The sequence below is a fragment of the Onychostoma macrolepis genome, chromosome 17 (genome assembly GCF_012432095.1).
Source record: "Onychostoma macrolepis isolate SWU-2019 chromosome 17, ASM1243209v1, whole genome shotgun sequence".
NCBI classification, from domain to species: domain Eukaryota; kingdom Metazoa; phylum Chordata; class Actinopteri; order Cypriniformes; family Cyprinidae; genus Onychostoma; species Onychostoma macrolepis.
In genome coordinates this window covers 4,959,337-4,983,894 of record NC_081171.1, presented here as the reverse complement: position 1 = coordinate 4,983,894, position 24,558 = coordinate 4,959,337, and the positions used below count along the sequence as shown (strand labels likewise).

General features: G+C 37.8%; 1 protein-coding gene across 3 annotated transcripts in view; it reads right to left on the bottom strand.

Moving 5' to 3' along the window:
• Positions 1-24,558, bottom strand: part of akap6 (A kinase (PRKA) anchor protein 6) — a 154,898-nt gene that overhangs the window by 54,320 nt on the left and 76,020 nt on the right. For 2 of the 3 annotated variants that reach the window (XM_058749067.1, XM_058749068.1), the window contains 2 exons: positions 10,253-10,386; positions 3,831-3,951 (listed from right to left, as the gene is read on the bottom strand). In XM_058749067.1, coding sequence (XP_058605050.1) covers positions 3,831-3,951; positions 10,253-10,386 — 255 coding nt within the window. The remainder of the gene's footprint in view (positions 1-3,830; positions 3,952-10,252; positions 10,387-24,558) is intronic. The other variant, XM_058749069.1, reaches the window with a different exon arrangement.

Sequence of the window (24,558 nt, the reverse complement as noted above, 5' to 3'; positions counted from 1 at the left end):
ATTTATAAGCGTTTTGAAAAGTGGGGACATGGGTCAATGTCCTGAAAAGTCACCTTCACCTTGTAATACCTGTGTCATACCTTTGTCATTATACAAATCTATGTCCTGACTTTTCACAAAAACGAGCGCACACACACATATACATATACATATATGTATGCATATACACTACCGGTAAAAAGTTTTAGAACAGTAAGACTTTTAATGTTTTTTAAAGAAGTTTTTAAAGAAGTCTCTTCTGCTCACCAAGCCTGCATTTATTAATTTATCTGATCATTTATTTGATCCGAAGTACAGAAAAAACAGTAAAATTTTGAAATATTTTTTAAAATAACTGTTTTCTATTTGAATATATTTTAAAATGTAATTTATTCTTGTGATTTCAAAGCTGAATTTTTAGCATCATTACTCCAGTCGCATGATCTTTCGGAAATCATTCATACATACATACAATCATACATATACATATACATATATATATATATATATATATATATATAAATTATAAATGTTAATCAATACATTATTTAGTTATTATACATTTTATTTAATTAACACAGTTATATAGGACCATATATAAATATCTTCCTAACTGTAATATAATATAATTCATGAATTAACATTATACATATATTTTATTTATAAATACATAACTATATAATATTTATATTTCTAATATTTATTATGAAAATTTCACCTTTAGAATCAGAAATTAATAAATAAATAATTACATGTTTATGAAAGAGATATATAAAAGAGATTTAACTAATTTACCAGACAAAAAATAGAAAATCAATTCAAGTGTACTGAATTATGGGATATAGTGTTCTATGCACATTTTGATACATGAATCAGATAGAACACATTTTTATGTATACAGAAACTACATCCTGCATAAAGCAAAAACAGTACAGTAGTATTCTGAACATACTCAAAGACTAAGAAAGAGCAGAAAACAGGCTCAGTTCTCTCTTACTGTAAGATATGACTAATGGCGGGGTCAGTGCGCCCGATGAGCGGGAAGATTAGTTCTGACCTTGAACATGACCTCTGCAGGTTTCGAGGGGAGAGGAAAGGGGAGGAGGACGAGGAAGAGGAAGAGGGGGCCGCCGGCGTGCCGTTATTTCTCTCGTCATTAGGGGTTGTTTCCAGTCCGAGGCTGGGGGGGGTGGTTATTAATTTCATTTCTTTATGATTCACAATCTGCTCTTTTGAAATATGCCATATGCTCGGAGCAATCGGAGGATGACAAGTGTCGGAATCAGTCCGGTAAAGGAAGCCTAAATGAGGCTGATTTACGGTCCCTGCCTCCCGGCGAGTCTGGCTTTCTGCCTCCCCCTCTTTTTTACGATAAACTCCCCCAGCGTGGAGAAACAGCGGGCCGTCCCGGCCCCGACACGGTCTACACGTGTACCCCTCTCCCAATCAATCCCACATAGAGGCCTGATAATGCGTCACAGGAGAACCCCACGAAAAAAGCTGATAACCAACATGGAGGCCCAGTACATATTTATTAGGGCAGGTGGGCACGCAATCAATACGGAGGAGCAAAATCAGTTTGTTTTAATCATGAACAAACATATTGACCTAACACAATACAGGCCACTTTATCTGGGACTAATAAAAATTCATGGACTGTAAACAGGGCGAGGTACTATCTCTGCTTTGCACTCTTTCTCTTTCCCTCTCGCGTTTCTCTGAAATGAACTTTTACTGAAATGTGTTAAAATAACTGAGTGAGTCTGGCTGTAGAACATGTGACAGCATGACAGAGATTGAAATGGAAGACAATCTAATCACCGGCTCGCGGTATTGTAATATGCAGCCGCGGTTTTGCTAAATTGGTTTAAGAGAATCAAAAGTCAAGGCTCATTTGAAATATTACTGATAAATCTATAATTTAACATCCTGCATTATATGCTTCCAGTTTAAGATAAGGAAGAAAAAATTACAATTATACACGATTTAGCAGACAATTTCTTATTTAAAGTGACTAACGGTACTTTAGGGACAGTCTCCATGGAGCAAAGTGAACAGGAAGAAGCACTCTGTCCACATTGAATGGCAAAAAAAATGTGAACAATCAGCCACTCAGAACATCTGTTATGTTTAATAGGCAGAGCAGGATTTTTGGACCAATGAGATTTAATGGTGGGTTAATTACTAACAACTGCCTGTCATGTCACGACAGTCTTTTACAGTACTCACCAAGCCTTTCTTCTGTTAAACACAAATAAAAATGTTATTTTGCTCGACACAATCTTTCTAATAATGGAGAATGCAGCTGTGGTCAAAAAAAATTACACACATTAAACTTCCAAAGTTGTCCAATTTGTGCTTATTTCCATATTCAGACTACAGTATACAACTGTACTGCAATTAATCATGAATGATGCAAATCATCTTGATGAAACTACTGGATTGTCATTTTTGCAGCTAGATATGCTAGGGCATGGTGTAAGAGTCTTGCCCAAGAGCACAATGGTAATAAATCATGAATTTCCATTTCTAGGGTTGGAACCTACAACCTTTAGGCTAGATTACCAACCCGAATGTTTAACCACTGAGACACCACATCCTACTTTCCATTTCCACTGAAATTAGGAATAGTCCACCCAAAAATGAAAATTGTAATTATTTACTTACCCTCATGCTGTTCCAATTCAATATGACTTACTTTCTTCTGCTGAACAGTTTAGTTAATTAATTCTCATAAAGTGAAACGAGGCTCCAAAAAAACTACCATAAGCAGCAGTGTTGGGGGTAACGCAATACAAGTAAAGCAAGTTACATAATCAGGCTACTTTTTTCTGAGTAACTAGTAAAGTAACATGTTACTTTTAAATTCACAACAAAATATCTTAGTTACTTTTTCAAATAAGTAATGCAAGTTTTCTCATTTATTCACTGACACCTCACCTATCTGCATGCTGAGAGAAATTGTTTGTGACATGCAGAAGCAGAAGCACTTCCTTCAGCCTTACAGTTGCCAAAAATATAACTTTTGCGGTTTTCGTTATTAAAAAACAAATAAGCAAGCCTAGCTCATAGTAACACAATGACAACGTAATGCATTATTTTCCATAAAAAGTAACTAAGTAATGCAATTAGCTACTTTTATATGGAGTAACGCATTACTTTTAAAAAGTAACTTTCACACATGAGCAGTACATTTGTGTTTCCCTATATTCAAAATTACAAACATCGTGGCGATTGGCTATGAGAAACTGAATCAAATAATTAAAGATTAAAGTTATTTTTGTCATTCAACATGTTTTTATGAGTTTTTGGCTGAGGTTTAACTTTTTTTTTAATCAGTTTCTGACATAAAGCTATCAGAAGACTGCAATCATTACTTTTATGGACTACATACAACACTGAAAAAAACATTTTTCACTCAGAAATTTCACAAATAAATCACACAGAAATGTCAAGTAACACTGAATTAAACATGAAATTGAAATGGCATTTTCACGTAAAACACACTTCAATAAGAACAAGATTTAAGCATAACTTTTTGTATTTACAACCATGAAAAATAATTTTCATAGCATACTTTGATGATATATTTGAATGTGCTGTTTGTCATTTTTTAAGCTTGAAAGCTCTAGTCCCTATTATGAAAAGATCAAAATATTTTCTTTTCTGCTGCATTGAAGAAAGACAGTCATATGGGTCTATAATGAATTCTGAAATGGAACTATTCCTTTAATTTGTTGCCTTTTCAAAATCAACTTCAGGTTGTGCGTGTCTATCACAGATGCAATATGCTAGCACGTATAATATATCAATTGTAGCTAGCAACTTTAAATGCACAAGAACCCAATTACCTTATACAGGTGATGCTGCTGTTCCTCTGACATCATCAGATCATGGCTGTCCGTCACTATGGATTCCATGTCCATCAGCCAATCCCAGAGCTCCTGGTACTCCGCCTCAAACTCTGATAGGCTGAATGAAAAGAAGAAAAATGAGACAGGCAGAAAGAAGTTCACAGCTTCTCCAGCTCAGGTGAGGTCTGGAGAGACAGTGTACGGACATATTTCACAGAGTGAATATTTGACAAGCGGAGGTAATTACACTAGCCCGTTAGCGGGCAGTGCACCGAGGCGCAGTGCGTCGTGGGTATATGAAGTGTGAACAGAGTCGGGGAGCACGAGGGATCTTTAACCTGCGCTCTGAGTGACGGCTCGTGAGGCAGAACGTCTTAATTAAACATGACTTCACCTCCCTCTTGCTCAACGCTGCCGTCAGCTCAACGGTGAAGCACATTCAATATTTTTTAACAGCACTGGGATGATTGTATGTGCATACGTTTACACTGTGGCTACGCACTCATAATAGCAGCACATCACCACGCACGCACAAACAAACATATTAGCATCTGAGCTTTGCTTAGATTTGCGCCTCAGCAGGAGGGCCGCATGTTTAGAAACATTAGTCGGAAAATTGTTTGGAATTCGCACTGCTTTTGAGCGCTTTGACAGTTTTGTCAAACTAGCACCATTCTCCCATTCTCGCTTTTTCAAGAGGTCCTGTTGTCCCTGAAGAAGAAAAACTATGAATGAGATTACACAAATAACGATCAAAGAAGGGTGCAAGAGAAAAATCAACATTTCCTTTTTATTTCAATTCAGCGTAGACACAAAAGAAAGAGGAATGCGCTATCGAATGCTAGCACGTATGAAATTTCAACAAGGATAGAGCTGCGAATTAGCATTTCCAAGCAGGCACTGATTAAACAAAACGACATTGGGGAGTACGTGAAAATTTGAGCCGTGTTTGTACGCAAGACATTGATCAGAACAAAATGGCAAAGACAGCAAATTAGAAACAGTCAGACGTGTGCGGCGGAAGTGTGAAGACTCCCTCAGGCGCTGCGTTCTTCGACTGATATTAAAACTCAATATGCTGTTTGTGAGTTAAACAGCATCTTTCTGTATTCTTGCATACCGTATTGTTTTTTGTACTCTCTTTTTTTCCCCTCACTAACATAAATCTAAATGCTTGTAAAACAAGCTCTCGGGGCATCCAAACAACATTAACAACGAATAACGAAAAACAAGTAGGAGAAAAAAATGTAAGATCCATTTAGCAAACGTGCATCATGGGATATTGTTCTGTCAGCATCATTTTCTCCTGCTCGCTTTGGTTCATGAGCAGAACAATTGTACATGCTTTCCTCTAAAACATGAACTCTTTTGAAGATTGATGCCTGCACTTGGGTGAATCTCACAAAACAATTTCACCCCCAAAATCAAAATAACAATTATATATAATGGAGAAATAAAATTAAAAAATAAAGATTATCTTAAAAATTATGTGTGTGTGTGTGTGTACTGTATGTTATAAATATTATTGGTAACACTTTAAAATAGGGAACACTTATTCACTATTAACTACGACTTTTCCCTCAATAAATTCCTAATTTGCTGCTTATTAATAGTTAGTAAGGTAGTTGTTAAGTTTAGGTATTGGGTAGGATTAGGAATGTAGAATAAGGTTATGTAGAATAAAGCATTAATATGTGCTTAATTTGTACTAATAAATGGCTAATATTCTAGTAATATGCATGCTATTAAGCAACTAGTTAAGAGACCCTAAAATAAAGTGTTACCATATTATTATTATCATCCAAAAATACTGCAAAAAAAAATAAAAATAAAAAATAAATATATATATATACACAGTGGGTACGGAAAATATTCAGACCCCCTTAAATTTTTCACTCTTTGTTATATTGCAGCCATTTGCTAAAATCATTTAAGTAAATTTTTTTTCCTCATTAATGTACACACAGCACCCCATATTGACAGAAAAACACAGAATTGTTGACATTTTTGCAGATTTATTAAAAAAGAAAAACTGAAATATCACATGGTCCTAAATATTCAGACCCTTTGCTGTGACACACACACACATATATATATATATATATATATATATATATATTTAACTCAGGTGCTGTCCATTTCTTCTGATCATCCTTGAGATGGTTCTACACCTTCATTTGAGTCCAGCTGTGTTTGATTATACTGATTGGACTTGATTAGGAAAGCCACACACCTGTCTATATAAGACCTTACAGCTCACAGTGCATGTCAGAGCAAATGAGAATCATGAGGTCAAAGGAACTGCCTGAAGAGCTCAGAGACAGAATTGTGGCAAGGCACAGATCTGGCCAAGGTTACAAAAAAATTTCTGCTGCACTTAAGGTTCCTAAGAGCACAGTGGCCTCCATAATCCTTAAATGGAAGACGTTTGGGACGACCAGAACCCTTCCTAGAGCTGGCCGTCCGCCAAACTGAGCTATCGGGGAGAAGAGCCTTGGTGAGAGGTAAAGAAGAACCCAAAGATCACTGTGGCTGAGCTCCAGAGATGCAGTCGGGAGATGGGAGAAAGTTGTAGAAAGTCAACCATCACTGCAGCCTCCACCAGTCGGGGCTTTATGGCAGAGTGGCCCGACGGAAGCCTCTCTCAGTGCAAGACACATGAAAGCCCGCATGGAGGACTCCAAGATGGTGAGAAATAAGATTCTCTGGTCTGATGAGACCAAGATAGAACTTTTGGCCTTAATTTTAAGCGGTATGTGTGGAGAAAACCAGGCACTGCTCATCACCTGTCCAATACAGTCCCAACAGTGAAGCATGGTGGTGGCAGCATCATGCTGTGGGGTGTTTTTCAGCTGCAGGGACAGGACGACTGGTTGCAATCGAGGGAAAGATGAATGCGGCCAAGTACAGGGATATCCTGGACGAAAACCTTCTCCAGAGTGCTCAGGACCTCAGACTGGGCCAAGGTTTACCTTCCAACAAGACAATGACCACAGCTAAAATAACGAAGGAGTGGCTTCACAACAACTCCGTGACTGTTCTTGAATGGCCCAGCCAGAGCCCTGACTTAAACCCAATTGAGCATCTCTGGAGAGACCTAAAATGGCTGTCCACCAACGTTTACCATCCAACCTGACAGAACTGGAGAGGATCTGCAAGGAGGAATGGCAGAGGATCCCCAAATCCAGGTGTGAAAAACTTGTTGCATCTTTCCCAAAAGACTCATGGCTGTATTAGATCAAAAGGGCGCTTCTACTAAATACTGAGCAAAGGGTCTGAATACTTAGGACCATGTGATATTTCAGTTTTCTTTTTAATAAATCTGCAAAAATGTCAACAATTCTGTGTTTTTCTGTCAATATGGGGTGCTGTGTGTACATTAATGAGGAAAAAATGAACTTAAATGATTTTAGCAAATGGCTGCAATATAACAAAGAGTGAAAAATGTAAGGGGTCTGAATACTTTCCGTACCACTGTATATATATATATATATATATATATATACACACACACACAAAATATACACACATATACATTTATGTGTGTATATATATATATATATATATATATATATGTGTGTGTGTGTGTGTAATAAACTTATATATCAAAGTGTGACTTCAAAATGTATTTACGATCCACAGTAATAATATCAACAATATATATATATATATACAGTATATATATATATATATATATATATATATATATATATATAAGTAACATTATTTTCAAGATAATTACTGTAAATACTGTGTGTGTGTGTGTGTGTGTGTGTGTGTGTGTGTGCTGCTTTTTGTGAAAAGTCAGGACATAGATTTGTATAATAACAAAGGTATGACACAGGTATTACAAGGTGAAGGTGACATCTCAGGACATTGACCCATGTCCCCACTTTTCAAAACGCTTATAAATCACTCAGAATTAAGTTTTTTCAAAAGTTGAAATGCACAGTCTCCTGTAAGGGTAGGTTTAGGTGTAGGGTAGGTGTAGGTCAATAACACATACAGTAAGTACACTATAAAACCATTGCGCCTATGGAATGTCCCCACTTTTCACAAAAACGAACATGTGTGTGTGTGTGTGTGTTTATAATTCATGTATATATCAAAAAGTGAATTCAAAATGTTGTTTTTAAGTTGTTTTTCCACAGTAATAATAATAATAATGATAATAATAACAACAACAATTTAATAATTCCTCTGAATAGCAGTAACAAGTGACAAATCATATATAGTTTATGGCTGCAATGCAAACTAAAGGATACTGAAACTTAAAAAAGTTCAACATGCCCAAATTATTTATAATTATTTATATTATTAATTTCAGTTAAAATGCTATTTCAAACTAAAAAAACACAGAAAATAAAACTCATCAATGCACTTGGTCTGCTTAAACAAACAAAAAATTTCTTATTCCTTTCTATGCTTTTTTAAAACTTGAAAGGTTTTCTAGACTCATGCACCTGTTTCACACATGGAGCGGTTTTGTCGACAAGCATTAGCTGTTAGCCACTTGAAACGGGCTCCTCCGGGTCAGCGCAGCACTGACACTCCTGTGAGACAGAAATGGATGCCTCTCCGTCTTTCTTTCTTTTCAAATCCTTTTAACGTCAGCGTGCCCCCCACTCAGCACTGCGCCACCTTTCTAAGAGGGGGAGGTGGTCTAATTCATCAGCGCTCACCCTGAGCCTCACCGGGAAAGGTTGGCCAGCTGTATTGACACCCCTCACATCTCATACGAAGTGACAGTTTTATAGAAAGAGCTCTTTAATTTATGGTGCTAATCCCTGGCGCCTAATGCGGGGACTTAACATCTCCTTTTCACCGCTGTCTGTTGTGTTTCCCTCGTCTCTCCTCTCCTGGAGAGGGCTTTTGATTCCTGAATGGCAGGCGTCCCGTTTCTATCAGGTGCGAGGGGATGCTGGGAGCCGCGGCAGTGGGCGTCAGCCCTTGATGAGGCCGGCGAGCTGGAGAGAGGCAAAGGAGGCCATCGAATTCGACAGCACCTCCCTTAAGACATGTTTCCATGCAAAGGTAAGGGCCAAAGAGTCAAAACAATGAATCCTTGAGCAGGCAGCTCATCATTAAAATTCAAAGGATCATTATGGGTTTTTTACTGCAAAATAAATCATTACGACGAGAAGCTTAAAAGGATTAAAACGATGTTTGATTCAAAGCCAAACCGAGGAGTCCGATCCGGACTCTACGGTTAACATTCAGGACTTTACTGGATCAGGAGAGAGAGAGGGGGAGGATAGAGAACTAATGGACCACCAAATAAAAGGATTAGTTATTTTAGGAAAGAGAAAAAAAAGATAATGCAAGTCTGTAACCACATGAGGAACCACTAAGTAGCATTAGAGAAAGGTTACTTCAGGCCCTTAAAATAAATCTAATCTACAGTATTGATCAAACGGCAAGATATTTGTGAAAACAAAAGAGCCAAGGCACAAAATATAAAATATACTTCAGGAAGTTATTGGCGTTCTAAGTCAGCATCATAATACTCACGGAAGCCCTTAAGTGAAGGATTTGAAATGTTCTACACAACAAATCCATGTCATACAAATCAGGCTCCTCAAAATAAAGTGCATGAAAGACTTGACTTCCAAACAGTATTAATTAATAAAACTACTGATGAAAATATAATTGTAAAAAAAATAAAAATAAAAAAATGCATCATTATAAGTATCATTGCATCATTTTAACATTAATTAAAATAAAAACAAAGCAAGACAAACAACTGCACTAACAATGATTTTGGAAGAAAAAAAATGTGGAATTCACATTGTGAACAGAGTGCTCATTAAACGTAAAACAATATCCTAAAAATACTCAAATAATTTTATATTTGATAAATGCTTTTCATTACAAAAAAATAAATATATTTTAATAAAATATTCATTATTAAGTTAATATTAATATTTATTATGTTTGGTCTGGTACAATGCACATTAGTCACCAAACAATAATGTAATTTTCATTCATTAAAATCTATAAATTTTTTGTTATTTTTGAGTAAAACAGACTAAAATGAATGAAAATGGCGATGAAATACTAAAATTACAGTGAAACAGTTTTCTAATGCTGAAAATCCTTAGTGAAAAACTATAGTGCTGAAAATGCTGAGAAACCATAATGAAAATCCTTTTCTAATGCTTTAAAACCGCTCCCAAAAGTTCTGAATACAATGGTGAACAATGCAATAGTATAAATATACATGCATACTGTAATAGTACATTTTTCTTTATGCTTTTCAGTATTTAATGTATTTCTTTCACCTTGTCCACTTGGATTTATCTTTCCACTGAGCTAGTCACAGTGCATTCTGGGATTGCATTCTCCATGAAGCACACATGTGATGCTGTTTTTGAAGATGACCAAAACAATTAGGCATGCAAACACATTTCTCATCGAACCTGTTAGACTTGGACATCAGGGTGAAGTCGACGCTTCTGCTGTTGGAGCAGTACTGTTGACTTTTAAGTTTCCCACTCATCTGATCCAGAACATCTTTCTGAGCCTCTCGATGGCTCTGTTGGACCTCCACCTGCTGACACCAAAAAAAAAAAAAAACAGAGAGAAAGAATCAGAACAGATATCATTTGAACAACCTCAATTACCTCAACGCCATTGATCCAACTTCAACAACTATTAAAAAACAATAAACTATTAGAACTCGCAAAACTATTAAACTAATTCAGACTTCTAGCATTTAGCCGAATCAATACAGCAGCAATAAAGAGTGACGCTTGAAACTGGCGTCGTTCCATCTCAGAAAGGAGTGTGTTGGTTTTCAGAAGTGATTAGGAAGCACTTGTACATGCTTTTCAAATCAGATGGAAAAAATATGTATTTCTCCTCGGTGCTTGAGAAAATTGGCTACATTGGCTTGACGCAGATCAGTTATTGTGCAAAATACGAGGCGATGAATGAGCGAGCCAATAAAATCTCCAACAGACGGCTTTGATTTTTTGCTCATTTCTCAACACTTTATGAAGCACGCCGGCTTCGCATTCTCCACCGAGCGCCCGGCGCCTGCTCGGCAGATGCCTCTAGAAAGGTCAGACGATTCCATGAATGTAAACTGCTCCTCAATCAAAGTTACCCTTGATAATAAACAAGAAAATCAACAGAAAGATGTGTCGCTTTTTCATTCCATTTATTGGGCGGGCATCAAACGCCGGGGCTCGGGCGCTTTGCTCATTTGGGAGGAATGAAATGAACCTAACTAGGAGCTCTAGAAAATTAGCGGCGCGAGCGCGCAGACTTCTCCTCTCCCTCCTCGGAGGAATTTGCTTTCATTTGCCTTCATTTTTGATTCACTCGGCTGGCTCGCCGATGCCATGTCAGGATCCTAATTACTCAATCCCACCGGAGCGGCTTACACACACAATAATAACCGATGCCCACCTCCGACAAAAGCAATTTCTCCGAGCCACCTTGAGCCTAAGGACGGCTCGGCCCAGCACGCCACTTCGGTTTTCGAGTCGAGGACATTGTCGTGATGGAGATTCGCCTCTCTTGTGGCTTGCATGGCTAAGACGCATTTGCATTGATCTCGCCAAACCGAGCAAAATTACCCATCTGTATTAAAAACCACAGAGCTGAAATGTATTAGAAATCTATAACGGCGTACGTGGCTGAGCTGCTGCGAGATGCGGCTCCCATGGGTGAATATGAAAAACATCAATATCAAGCACATAAACCTACATTCATCAGCACTTGAAGGAGAAATCGTGCTATTGATGAGCGTTTGTCATAATGTACGCAGAGCCCGTTCCCACAATGCAGTGCAATCAGTGTCTGAGATAAAGGCTAAGCTTTCGTAATCTCAAGGCAGACAATGTCAACCAAAGAAAAACGCATGTAAGCCCCTGACTTAAAAGCAAAGCGTAGCTTAATTAATTTTCCTATGGGCTGGAGTGCTCCACGTCGCCTGCCGCGCTAACAGCCGCTCTCGGCTTCCCGTACGACCTCTGTACGAACACGTGGCCTCCCGCCGAAGTGGTAAATAACCCCCTGATCCTGCACACCACGGTTCGGCTGGATTTCCCGCCGCCTTCCCCCCTCCTGGCCCGTTTAAAGATATTCTTATTCAGATATGCAGACAGAAGGGATTTGCTTGTGAATCTCCCGTATACTTATTTCAAACAGAATCATTCAAAAACCTCTCGTGCGTCTCTCTCTCTCTCTCTCTCTCTCTCGCTGTCAAAAGAGGTCTTGCTTTAAACTGCTAATATGGCAGGAATCGATATGAATTCAATCATTTGATGAATGCTTACCTCCATCCCTCGAGTGAAATCGAGATTCAGATGTCAGTAAAATCTGCTGAATCGAGTCATTTTGGGCCCTTTTGTTTACATGCCTGTGTCAGTTCCATGTCTTCTGGGACGTTTCCACTGTCAATCATGAGCTGAAACTCTAGCCATCATCACTTCCTATATCATGTCAGACTATGTGCACCTCACATTATCAAAAAATGTAAACTAAACCCAGACAACTTACTGTACACTACCATTCAAAGTTTGGGGTCTCCCTTTGAAAGAAACGAATACTTTTTCAGCAAGAACACATTAAATTGATCAAAAGTGACAAAAGATTTCTATTACAAATAAATGTTGTTCCTCTCAACATTCGAATCATCAATGAATCCTGAAGAAAATGTATCTCCACAAAAACATTAAGCAGCACAACTGTTTTCAACATTGACAATAATAAGAACTCATCATATCACAATGATTTCAGGAGTAATGGCTGCTGAAAATCACAGCAATGAATTACATTGTAAAATGTATTCAAATAGAAAATCGGGTAACACTTTAGAATAGGGAATGCTTATTCACTATTAACTACGACTTTTCCTTCAATAAATCCCTAATTTGCTGCTTATTAATAGTCAGTAAGGTAGTTGTTAAGTTTAGGTATCGGGTAGGATTAGGGATGTAGAATAGGGTCATGTAGTATAAGGCATTAATATGTGCTTTATTAGTACTAATAAATGGCTAATATTCTAGTAATATGCATGCTAATAAGCAACTAGTTAAGAAACCCTAAAATAAAGTGTTACCGAAAATTGCAATAACAATTCAAAATATTACTATTTTTATTGTATTTTGATCAAATAAATGCAGCATTGGGGTTCATAAGACATTTCTTTCAAAAACATTTTAAAAATCTTACAGATTCCAAACTTTTGAACAGTTGTGTGAATAATTAACCAAAGCTCTTATGTGTCAATTACATTTATGCATTTGGCAGCTGTTTTTTAAGCGACTTACGAAGGAGGAACAAAGCAATTTGTCAAAGATCACTCTTTGCAAAGAAATTGGAAAAATTAGGGAAAACTAAAAATGATGTAAACTAAAAAGAAAAAAACATTACATTTTTACATTTCTGATGAAAATTTGGGTGCTTGCTTTGAAACTTGCCACCACAAGGTAAAAAACGTTTGCCAGTGCATGCTGCATAGTTGCTTACTGCCTGTGATGTTCTTGTTTTATTATCCCATTGCTTAGAAAAAATAATGGCACACACTCCTGAACAAGCCTTATGATTTGAGGTGTCATGTCTGTAACACTAATGGGACACTAAACATGAACAACAGAAAAACAGCCATGCCAAACACCACTAAAAATCCCTCTATTTTTAACTGCATAATACCAAAGAGGAATAATAATGAGAACAAAAAAAGTCAATAATAGTAAAGTATTAAAGGCCCGTCAGGCAAAGCGTGAACAGACCTGACTGATTTGCCTTCGTAAACTAGACAGGACTGCTAAAAATCTACAGATTGTGATTAAAAAACATGCACTGGAGGAAAACAATCACAGACATGATCGTCCTTGAGCTTTGAGGCACATGTGTTTCACATCGAACAGGAGGGCAAAATACATCGGGATCAAACATAATCCAAACAGAATTGAGTAACGCTCTTGTGTTGCTTCATGTGCAATGAAAAAACAGAGTGAGAGAGAGATAGAGAAACGGATGGGAAGACGATTCATGTGGCAGCAGTGCAAACAGGACAGAGTCTCATTGAAAGCAGCTGGGGAACGAAGAGAAATGAGAAAAATGTGACTCTAGCATGCAGTACGAGGAAAAAACAGGTGAACTGCTGGACAGGGGCCGATGGATACCTCCTAAATTCTACATTTAAGCTATGTGACAAAACACAGGGGTCGTTCATTTCTTTATCGTCTGCTCTGAATGCGAGGAGCGTTGCGGCGAGATTGAAAACAGTGGGAAGTCTCCCGCCACCCCGGCCCCCCCAGCGACCGGTGTTCAAAACAGCCAGAACATACATCGGCCTGTTTGAAATGTCTCCCATCAGGTCGGTCCTGATGTTCAGAGGCAGCATCGGAGGCGAGCGGCGCACACGCAGGCATGCTCGGAAAATAAATTCAGTCGGGATTTGTGTGGGGTCGAGACGGCAGCTATAAATGACCGAAGGTTCTATCAAAGCAGCTCATAAATTTACAAATACGCCTGCAAAGCTTCACCTTCACAAACTCACATGCGTCTGGAAAATGCTGTCGTATTTTGTTAAAAAAAAAAGAAAAGAAAACCAAATTCCCCAATTGTCATTTAAGAGGCTGTATTTCATTCGAGTGTTTTCACTTTCACGAGCAGGAAAAAGAATGCGCTGCTATTCCTTGACGGCCGGCTTTTTTCTGCGTCTTGCACCTCGGAAAAGTTACGAGGGGAGATTATTTTTGAGGAGAGCGGGCCTCCGAGGAGCTGTAGAAGGCATGAAACTCATTTGGAAACTATTACTTTCAAATCACTAGTCATAAAGGCTGGATTTAATGTGTGGTGGGGTCTTCCGACATGAATCACGCAACTTTATGGCTCAAAATAATGGCGATTATTACAGTGTTGTCAGACAGAAGTTGCTCTTGTTCGTTCACGCTTATCTGTCTTTTGCAGCTAACCAGCTGCTGATACGACCGCATTCATTTGCAGTTGTTTGACTGCTTGGTCAAATAAATTTGATTATGTATGCACTAAAAACACAGGGGGTCATATTTCTATGGCTATCTGCAGTGTCGCCAGAATAGATGCCACCGTAGGTGAAAGATGAATTGGTTGTGCTTTATCAAACGAGCACTTGGCAACATGCAAAATGTGTTACATTATTCAATTAAGCTTCTTGAAGTTAGGTTCTTCTAGATGCAAAGCACCTTTAAGGTAAATCAGTTCACTTGGTGGCCATTCTAACAATGCTCACATGCAACTATTGACCGAAACAAATGGGTTCAGGCAAAATTCCATTCATTTTCTCCATTCTCCATAATTGAGGCTGTTAAGTCATGTTATTCTTCTGTGGAAGCCAGTCAAAAAAAGTCATGTTTATAAGTCAAATTCCTGGTGAAGATCTAAATCCAAAGAGAGATCAATCAATCAGAGAGGCCACTGTTACAATGAAGACAGAAATAAAGGTAAAAGAGCTCAGCAATGATTCCTCACTAATGTCAGGCTTGTGTTGTGTTTTGTCTTGTGTTTTGTTCCCCTTGTGCTCCCTTATGCCCTTATTTGGTTAGTTTCCTGTTCTCGTTCAGTTCTCATCATTAGTTTATTAGTCCCCAGCCGTGTGTCATTAATTATCTAGTTTACTCCTCGTTTAGTTCTTGTACTTAAGCCCTGTGTTTCCCCGTCTTTAGCGTCTGGTATTGAACATCATTCTGTGTTCCTTTGTGTTGGAATTATTAAAGACTGTATTATTTGATGAATTCCTTGTCTCCTCGTTCTCTGCTCCAGTGGATCATGACAGAATACCAGACCTAAAACAAAAGTGTGAGCCGCGCACCTTCGACCCGTTTGTTTTCCCGTTTTCTACCCAGTGTTTTCTTTTGGTTTAGTATAGATCCCCTGGAGAGCTTATGTTTAATTGATCAGCACGGCTGTCCCCTGGAGGAATACATCCAGGAATTCCTCACCTGCTCTCAACAGGTTTCCCTCGACCGGTGGAATCTTGTGGACTGTTTCCGGAGTGGTCTGGATGAGGGGATTGCTAAGCGGATGCCACTGGCTGGGTCCAGGTGGACTCAAATTACATCAACCTGGCTCGGACCCTCAGCGGATCCCATGTCCTTGGCGCCAGCCCAGAAGCATCACCCATTTGTTCCATCCACCATAAGTCAAGCCCACCGGCCGCTCGTCAGTCAAGTCTGACGGCCGTTCATCTGTCCAGCCCGCTGGCCACTCAGAAGTCAAGTTCGCGGGCCGTTGCTCGCTCAAGCCCGCAGTCCGCGGTTCTGCTGTCAAGTTCACCGTCCGCAGTTCCGCTGTCAAGTTCGCCATCCGCAGCTCACTCCAGCCTGCTGGCCACTCCAAAGTCAAGCTCACCGTCCGCTGCTGACTCATGCCTGCCGGCTGCCCAATTCACCCCTAACCAAAGGAGGAATATGAGGAGGAAAAGACTGTTTGCAGCCCTCATCCTCACCTCCGAATCGTCTCCAGCCCCTGACCAGAGTCAAGTTATGTCCCCTGAAGTATTGTGCACAGGAACAAATCTAGTCGGTCATGTCGGTCATGTCTTGTCTGTTGGGGTCCCTCTGAAGCAGGCGGCTTTTCTTGTCATGGCCACGGAGGCCATTCATTGCCTTGATCGAAGCAGTTCCTGAGTTCACCCCTGAAAGGGCCCCTGTCACCACGTTCAGCCCAAGGAGGGCTGTTGGTCTCATGTCCGGTCCAGTATGGACCTCAGATTCCGAGCCTAGCCCTGAGAGGGCTCCTGTTCCTGTGGATAGCCCTGAGAGGGCTCCTGTTCCTGAGCCTAGCCCACGGAGGGCCTCGGAGCCCGGAATTTCCAAGGCCACGGAGGCTGCCCAGCCATGGCCTCCTGAACTATCTGCTCCGCCATGGGTTCCTGAGCTCACTGCACCGTCATGGCCTCCTGAGCTCCCTGATCCGCCATGGCGACCCGAACTGCCTGATCCGCCATGGGTCCCGGAACGGGCACTACTCTGGAGGTCTGCTGTCCAGTGTCTGTCCTGAGGGGCCTCCAGAGCGCCCACCCCCCCTCCCCGTTGGATGTTGTATGGAGCTTCCGGAGGGGGGCATCATGTCAGGCTTGTGTTGTGTTTTGTCTTGTGTTTTGTTCCCCTTGTGCTCCCTTATGCCCTTATTTGGTTAGTTTCCTGTTCTCGTTCAGTTCTCATCATTAGTTTATTTAAGTCCCCAGCCGTGTGTCATTAATTATCTAGTTTACTTCTCGTTTAGTTCTTGTACTTAAGACCCGTGTTTCCCTGTCTTTAGCGTCTGGTATTGTACGTCATTCTGTGTGTCCTATGTTCCTTTGTGTTGGAATTATTAAAGACTGTATTGTTTGATGAATTCCTTGTTCTCTGCTCCAGTGGATCGTGACAACTAATATGAAGCACTGCTTATCTCCCTATGCATTTTGTATTTGTTAATATTTTACAAAAAATAAAACATTGTTTTTATACTGATACTACTGTTCAAAAGTTTGTGGTTTTTAATGTTTTTGAAAATATTTTATGCTTGCCAAGACCACATTTATTCAATTATAAATAAGATCAGAAATATTGTGAAATGTTATACAATTTAAAATAACTTTGTTTCTATTGTAACACATTTTAAAATTTCATTTATTGCTGTGATGCAAAGCTGAATTTTCAGCATTTCTCCAGTCTTCAGTGTCACATGATCCTTCAGAAATAATTCTAATATGCTGATTTGCTGCTCAAGAAACATTTCTTATTAATATTAATGCTAAAAACAGTTGTGCTGCTTCATATTTTAATGTAAACCATGATACATTTTTCTGTCGGGATTCTTTGTTCAAGAGAACAGCATTTATTTGAAATAGTTTTAGTGTTTTTTTCATCACTTCAATCAGTCCTTGCTAAATGACAATTAATTTTTAAAAAGTAATATATTTTACAGTCATTTTTACTATGATTACAAAGTGATTCACAAAATAAGTAGTTCATTCTCTCGTAAAAGAGTTCATGGTTGTTTTTTACTGAATCTTCATAAAGAATGTTGCTTCAGACAAAATGTTATGATTTATATTAGAGCTCTTTTGCTCGGTTCAATGGCTTGGAACTCTTATTGAAGAATATTTTGAAATGCCAATAGAGAAAATAAATGGGAAAAATACTTCTGAGATTAAGACAGCTGGAAAAGTGGGCAGTCGCTGATGTGCTCTTTTTTCCAGTCATTCAAATACAGCTCCAATGTACTCAAACGGAGAGGGAAAAAACGTTTTATCAAGGTTACCTTTCATATTTGAAATCGGCCAAACAATAACCAGATACTTTAACTGAAATTACATTAAACTAGTACAAAAAAAAACAGCTGATGCCTCAAAAAAAAAAAAAGCGATTGGCTCTTTTACCTGGAAGGCGGATCTACAGCCATTTCTACAGCCACCATATTGAGAACTGCAATGTCTCCCATTCATCTTTGTACGAGTGGACTGTCTCCTCTTCTGTTCGACATGCCAATGGTCAGTGTCGCTCAAGCTGCTGAAATGAATGATTTCTGGTGGCAGTAAATCTCTGTATGTGTGAACGCCCCTGTGTACTGTCTCTGCTAAATGTCAAATATCTTCTAATGCACCATCATTTCTTAAGACAGCATTTTAAATATCTATTTTTAAAAAGCACTCACTCTAAATCTAATTGATGAGGTCAGAATAAATTTTTAATTGGTAATAAGGAATGACTTACATTTAGCTTAAAGCAAAACAACTCCTTTGACCTTGACATGAAAGTGAGCTTTTGTCCTCGTGAAACGCATCAGGCCTTTACCTGCATATGCTGCCGCCCCTTTAAGAAATATCTTTGAAAGCTTTAGCTCCTGCAACATTTATCAGGGCGTGAAATTAGCAATTGCTAGGAGCCAAATTGCTGCTTCTTATTTAATGTTGTTGCTGAAAGGTGACATTTAATCGCTGATCCTTGTTTCCATGAAGTCTAAGCACCCCGAGACACATGCAGGAAAAGGCGCGGGGGTCTGAAACAATGTTCACGTTATGGATTAGTCAGGCAGGGGGTCGTATTGATCGGGTGATCATTTTCAATCTAATAGAGACCATCTTCGCTTTAATATGGTCTTGCTTTGCTTTAGCTTTGTCATGCATGCCAAGCAATCACACCAGGTGTGTGTCAAGAATGTCAGAGTAGATTCTGCCGTCATAGGCAGGTGATGGGAAACATCTGGGTCATTATACAGAAACAGGTTTGTGTCCCTCTCATATGTACAGTATGTGTGTTATTGTAGGCATTTTATATCAACAAAACAAATTCTTAATTTTAAACACTTTGCTTGCTACTTGCTGTATTAGCAAATATGTAATATAAAAAACCAACATATGAAAATATCTAGTAAACAACTGACAATTAAAAAGTGGATATTTTAGGAAATCTCTATCTAATAAGTATCTGTAGTCTGTGGTACAATAGCTGTAATGTCGAATTAAACTCTAATGAAATCTGAAATCTCTGCATTATGTAGCAACATTTTAAACTAAGTGTCATTTATTAAAATTAATTTATTAACATTAATTAAATTATTTAAAAAATAAAATACATTATAAAAACTTATAAGTGTTCAAAATGAAAACAAAAGGCATTAAAAAATCATTGCCATTAAAAGATTATTAAAAGTCATTGTAAATGAGCTACTATTGACTGAATTTCTGTGTGTGTGTGTGTGTGTGTGTGTGTGTGTGTACATGGGTATAGATACTACTTTTCAAATGATCTCATGAAAATTAATAATCAGCATGGATGAGGGTCAAAGGTTTGCTGAATTGGATTTGTACTGAAAAACCTTAAAAAAAAGACTGAAAACTAAAAAAGAAAACAGAATGCATTTGTGCATTTTTGATTCATAATTTTAATCGGATTTGATTTTTGAAATACTAGAAACATTTACTTTTTCCTTTAAAAAAATCATCTATTTAAAATGGAAAAGGCAGCCGTTTCATAGAATGACCCGTCTAACAGATCGAGCATCACAGATTACACACGCTTACAAATATGACTATAATCGCAATATGCCAATCCTCTCTGTAAACGCAGCTCTCAAATGAAAGCAGAAGAGAAGAAAACAGTGAGCATTCGGTATGACTACTTCAAAAATCCCCTGACTTCAATTCCTCACCGCTTTTCAACAAAGCGAGACGGCATGCATCAACCGGCTTAGATGAAGATATTTTGAAAACTGAGCCAAGCGCTTCGGGCAGGTGTTACATGAGAATCCATTAATATAGGTAATTAACATTAGCCACCATTTTAATTAACATGCAAACTAATTAGGAAATAATTAAGTAACATAAAAAAATCTGATCTTCATTTGAAATCGGAAGGAGACGGTATCGCGGCTACCTTGACGTGGTTTCTTTTGAGGTTTGGGGAGCAGAAATGAGCTGTTTTTCTTCTTTTTTGTGAGAGTTCGAGATGAAAGCAGGTTGTTTGTCAAAGTGGATTGTGGTCAAATGAAACTATAAACCGCCAGTAGATCAGACTGATATCTAGAGGATAGATTGAGCTCTACTGGCCACTCTGAGCTGAACAGACTGAAGTCAAACACTGTGTCAGTGTATTAAAGCACAAAGACACACCAGTCGTCAGAGCCACTGCCTGCAGGCCTGCGCGCGCGCGTGTGTGTGTGTGTGTGTGAGAGAGAGAGAGACACAGCAGAGCAGCTCTATCCCCACTGAGATACACTTCTGTCAAAAGCCTCATGTATAATCCACATTTACAGAAAAAGGGGTTAATTATACCTCAGTTTACCCAAGTACGACATGTTCCTGGATCATCTTTCTTTGTTCATTATCAACCAATCAAAGCTCTCTAATTATAAAGGTACGGGTTCGAGTTAAAAATTAGGACTCATCAAGTTAACTGCAAGCTACTAGGCAGTTAACTGTTTTCAGGAATTGCAGCAAAATGCATCATCAAACAGTCACACTTATTAATTTTATAGTCTAATCTCTAAAACACGAAAAATACATATTACTGTACATATATATATATATATATATATATATATATATACTATAAAATATAAACTTCAAATAAATATACTATATTTAAATGTAAAAATAAATATAATATTTTTCTACATACTATATCGAAAATCAAGTGGCATTTGTTTTAAAGAAAAATAGGGTAACACTTTATTTTAAGGTGTCCTTGCTACATGTTACTATTATAATAACATTTAATTATGCATAATTACATGCAAGTAGCCATAAACCAAACCCTAATCCTAACCCTAAACATATAGTATATACATGGTTAACTAATATTACTCAGTACTTAAATGTATAATTACACTGTAACAAGGACACCTTAAAAATAAAGTGTAACCAAAAATAGCAACAAACTTAAACCAATGTAACATCATGTGCTCGCTGATGGCACTAGGTTTGTTGTTTTATGGACAGTTTAGGGTTAATAAGAATGGTCAGAATGTTTTCATTGGTAGCTTTGGCAAAAATGTAGTTCTGGATCTTGAGTATAGACTATGAGACTACGATTGGATCACAATGTTGTTCTGTGAACAAAAAGGCATGTTGATCCAGAAACATGCTGTGCTTCACATCATGCCACAGCAGTTAAAGCCGCCTCCAAACGTCAACATTAACTCAGTACCCAACAATTAGACTTTGATCAGAACAGGATTGAGAACGTCTTAATACGTCTGAGTGTCCTTGGCAGACTGATTCTAATATTCGCCAGGCGTTTTCCAAGAACGGCATATGCGCAGGGCATTTGTTGTTGGAAGGACTGTCACGAACAATAAAAGCCACAGAGCTGGGGAACGGAGTCAGAAAACATCACATGAAGTAAGTGCTTTTAAATGCTCTTCTTGGCAATCACAGAAGGAAATTGATTTTAGTAATAAGACAAAGAAAGCAATTGCAGAGATCGATGCATAAAGCCGGAGCGTAATGTACAGAGCCAAGTTTACTATTTCATTAACAGTAGGACAAAAACTCCAGAAAGCATTCGCTATGACAAATGCCCCACACCATTATATGCACATTTCAGGTAAGTGCTGCGGGCCAAGTTAAATTCCATTTCTCTGCCCCATTGTATCTCTATTTATTATTTGTTGTATTTGTTCCAGATGGTGAAGGAAGGGCTGCTGAGAGACTATTGTTCCTCCGGCCCCAGAGAACTGGGTCTGAAATAAACTCCATCACACAAATCCCAGCGCCGCCTCCACACGCTAAAAGCTTCTGCCTCCAAACACACACACATAGTGACAGTCTCACACTCCTTTAAAGCTACTATTCGACAGACAAACAACGTGATACAGCTCAGTTTCTATTCTATGCCTCTGAAATAAAAGTGTTCTATTGCCCGATTGAGCCTCAAACGATAATTCCTAGCTTATCAAGTCATTTTCAACAAAGACGTTTCCTGGCAAACAAATGGTTAAATGATGCTATGCTACTCTATCACACTTGTTCTGCAAGTCTTTGACTGTCAAAAGAGAGAAGACTATTTATTAGCATCATGCAGTGTAGGAACTTTCTCCCAAATTACATATAATTATCAACTACGTACATCTTCTTGAGTGCCGCAGTTTGTGTGATATACTTGCAGAACTGTAAAAATTTTGTACAAATGTGGACATTTCTGACTTTCCAAGACAACATTACACGTTGCTCAAATTAAAAAATTTACCATAGGAAACACAAAGTCCTCCAAAACACCAAATAATCTATCTCTGCATGCATATACAGGTCTTCATAAAGATATTTATTAGTTTTATACTGACATAAAATATGAATAGTTGTTTGTATGTGTGTGTGTGCATATAATAAAATTATATATTACATTATATATTAGTATTATATTGAGAATAAATATAATGGTCTTTATATATTTATAAGAAAAGTATAATAATAAAATTATAATAATTACATTTATTTATAATAAGTTATAGTATTATATTGAGATTAATTGCATCCAAAATAAAAGTTTTTGTTTACTTAATATGTGTGTGTACTGTGTATATTTATTATGTATATATAAATACACAAACATGCATGTATATTTTTAAAAATATTTTCATGTATACATATATATACAGTATACATTTATATTTATATTCATAAATATTTAAATATATAAATATTTAATATCTTAAATATATACATGCATGTGTATGTATTTATATACGAATTAAAAAATTACACGCATATTTTGTATGCGATTAATCGTGATTAATCGTTTGACAGCACTTATATATATGTGTGTGTGTGTGTATAATATTATATTATAGTTTATTATTATATTATATATATATATAGTTATTTATTATTAATTACTGCTGTTGTTTATGTTATATGTACAGTATTTGTGGCTGTGTAGATGTCCTTTATTTATTGATTTAAAAATACAGATTATATTAAAATGCAATAAACTTTATTAGATTTTTAATTTAAAAAAAAAAAATATATATATATATATATATATATATATATATATATATATATATATACACACACACACATACATATATGTATACATGTCCATGCATGCTCTGCTAACCCCGATCTTCATTGTGTGCAGCAGAAGGTTCGAGTCAAGCGGTGCACAGACGGACAGAGAGGGGTTAATACAGCGAGGAGAATCTGAAGCTGAGCTCTGGCAGCTGCTAAACGGCTCTGACACCTCACCAGCCTTCTCATTCCAACCAGTAAGCCACCTTCAAAGTTGCTGTCAGGTAAATGACCTTGTATTTCATTAACTGATAATTAAATGGATTTATTCCACTAACGGTTTTAATTAAAATGCTAGAAATATTGATTACCTCTATCATCTCTTCTCCCCCCAGATGAAAAAAGGTTGGAGAACTGTTTATTTAGAGAGGGGAGAGAATTAAATTAGATTGAATCTCTCAGAGACTTAAATAAGGCTTCTTACTTTTTCTGCTGTCCAAGCAGAAAAAAGAGCCTTCACTTTTTTGATGTTTGATGTAATTATTTTGAAATCCATTTTTGCTTACCTTAATATTTAATTAAAATATCATTTCAAAATATAATTAAATCTTCCAGTTTAATACGAAGGGCAGAGCGTCTATCAAATACTGAAGGCTGCCAGTGAGCGTTGAGATGTTCGTCCCGCTGCGCACGAGGTAAAGAGAGCGTAGTTACGAACGGCAGTCGTACAAAAATGAGTTCTAGTTCATCCGGAGCGATGGGGCGGAACCGTGCTATTGTTCTAATGCATATTGGCTGTTGTCCCGAAGCCTCTGTCATCAGAGCTCAAAGATATTGCAGATACCGCCGCTACAGGGTCCCCTCGGCTGCTGATGGACAAACTAATTACGCATGAAATCAAATATGATTTGTTGAAGAGGTTCATGAAAAAAAACGCAATCTTTATAACGGTGCCCTGACACCTCAAGTCCTTAGCTGTGTGTGCTAATGCAGCACAAGGACGCCTGGACTTATGGGTAATAGGATCAAATCAAACGGGGCAAATGAGAGTTTTGACATCTGAAACTAAATTATTTGACACGATCTATGATTTTTAAGGATGCAAGGAATAATTTGCACAAAACCTGCATGACTTTTTTTTTTTTTCTGTTTGCATTACAATTTTAAGTTACATTTTTTCGTAATTTAAGTTACAATCTTTTTCTATGTCTATTATGCCTATAATTATATATAAATTTTTATTCAGTTTTAGTTTTTGTTATTTTAGTGCATCAAAAACTAAATAAAAAT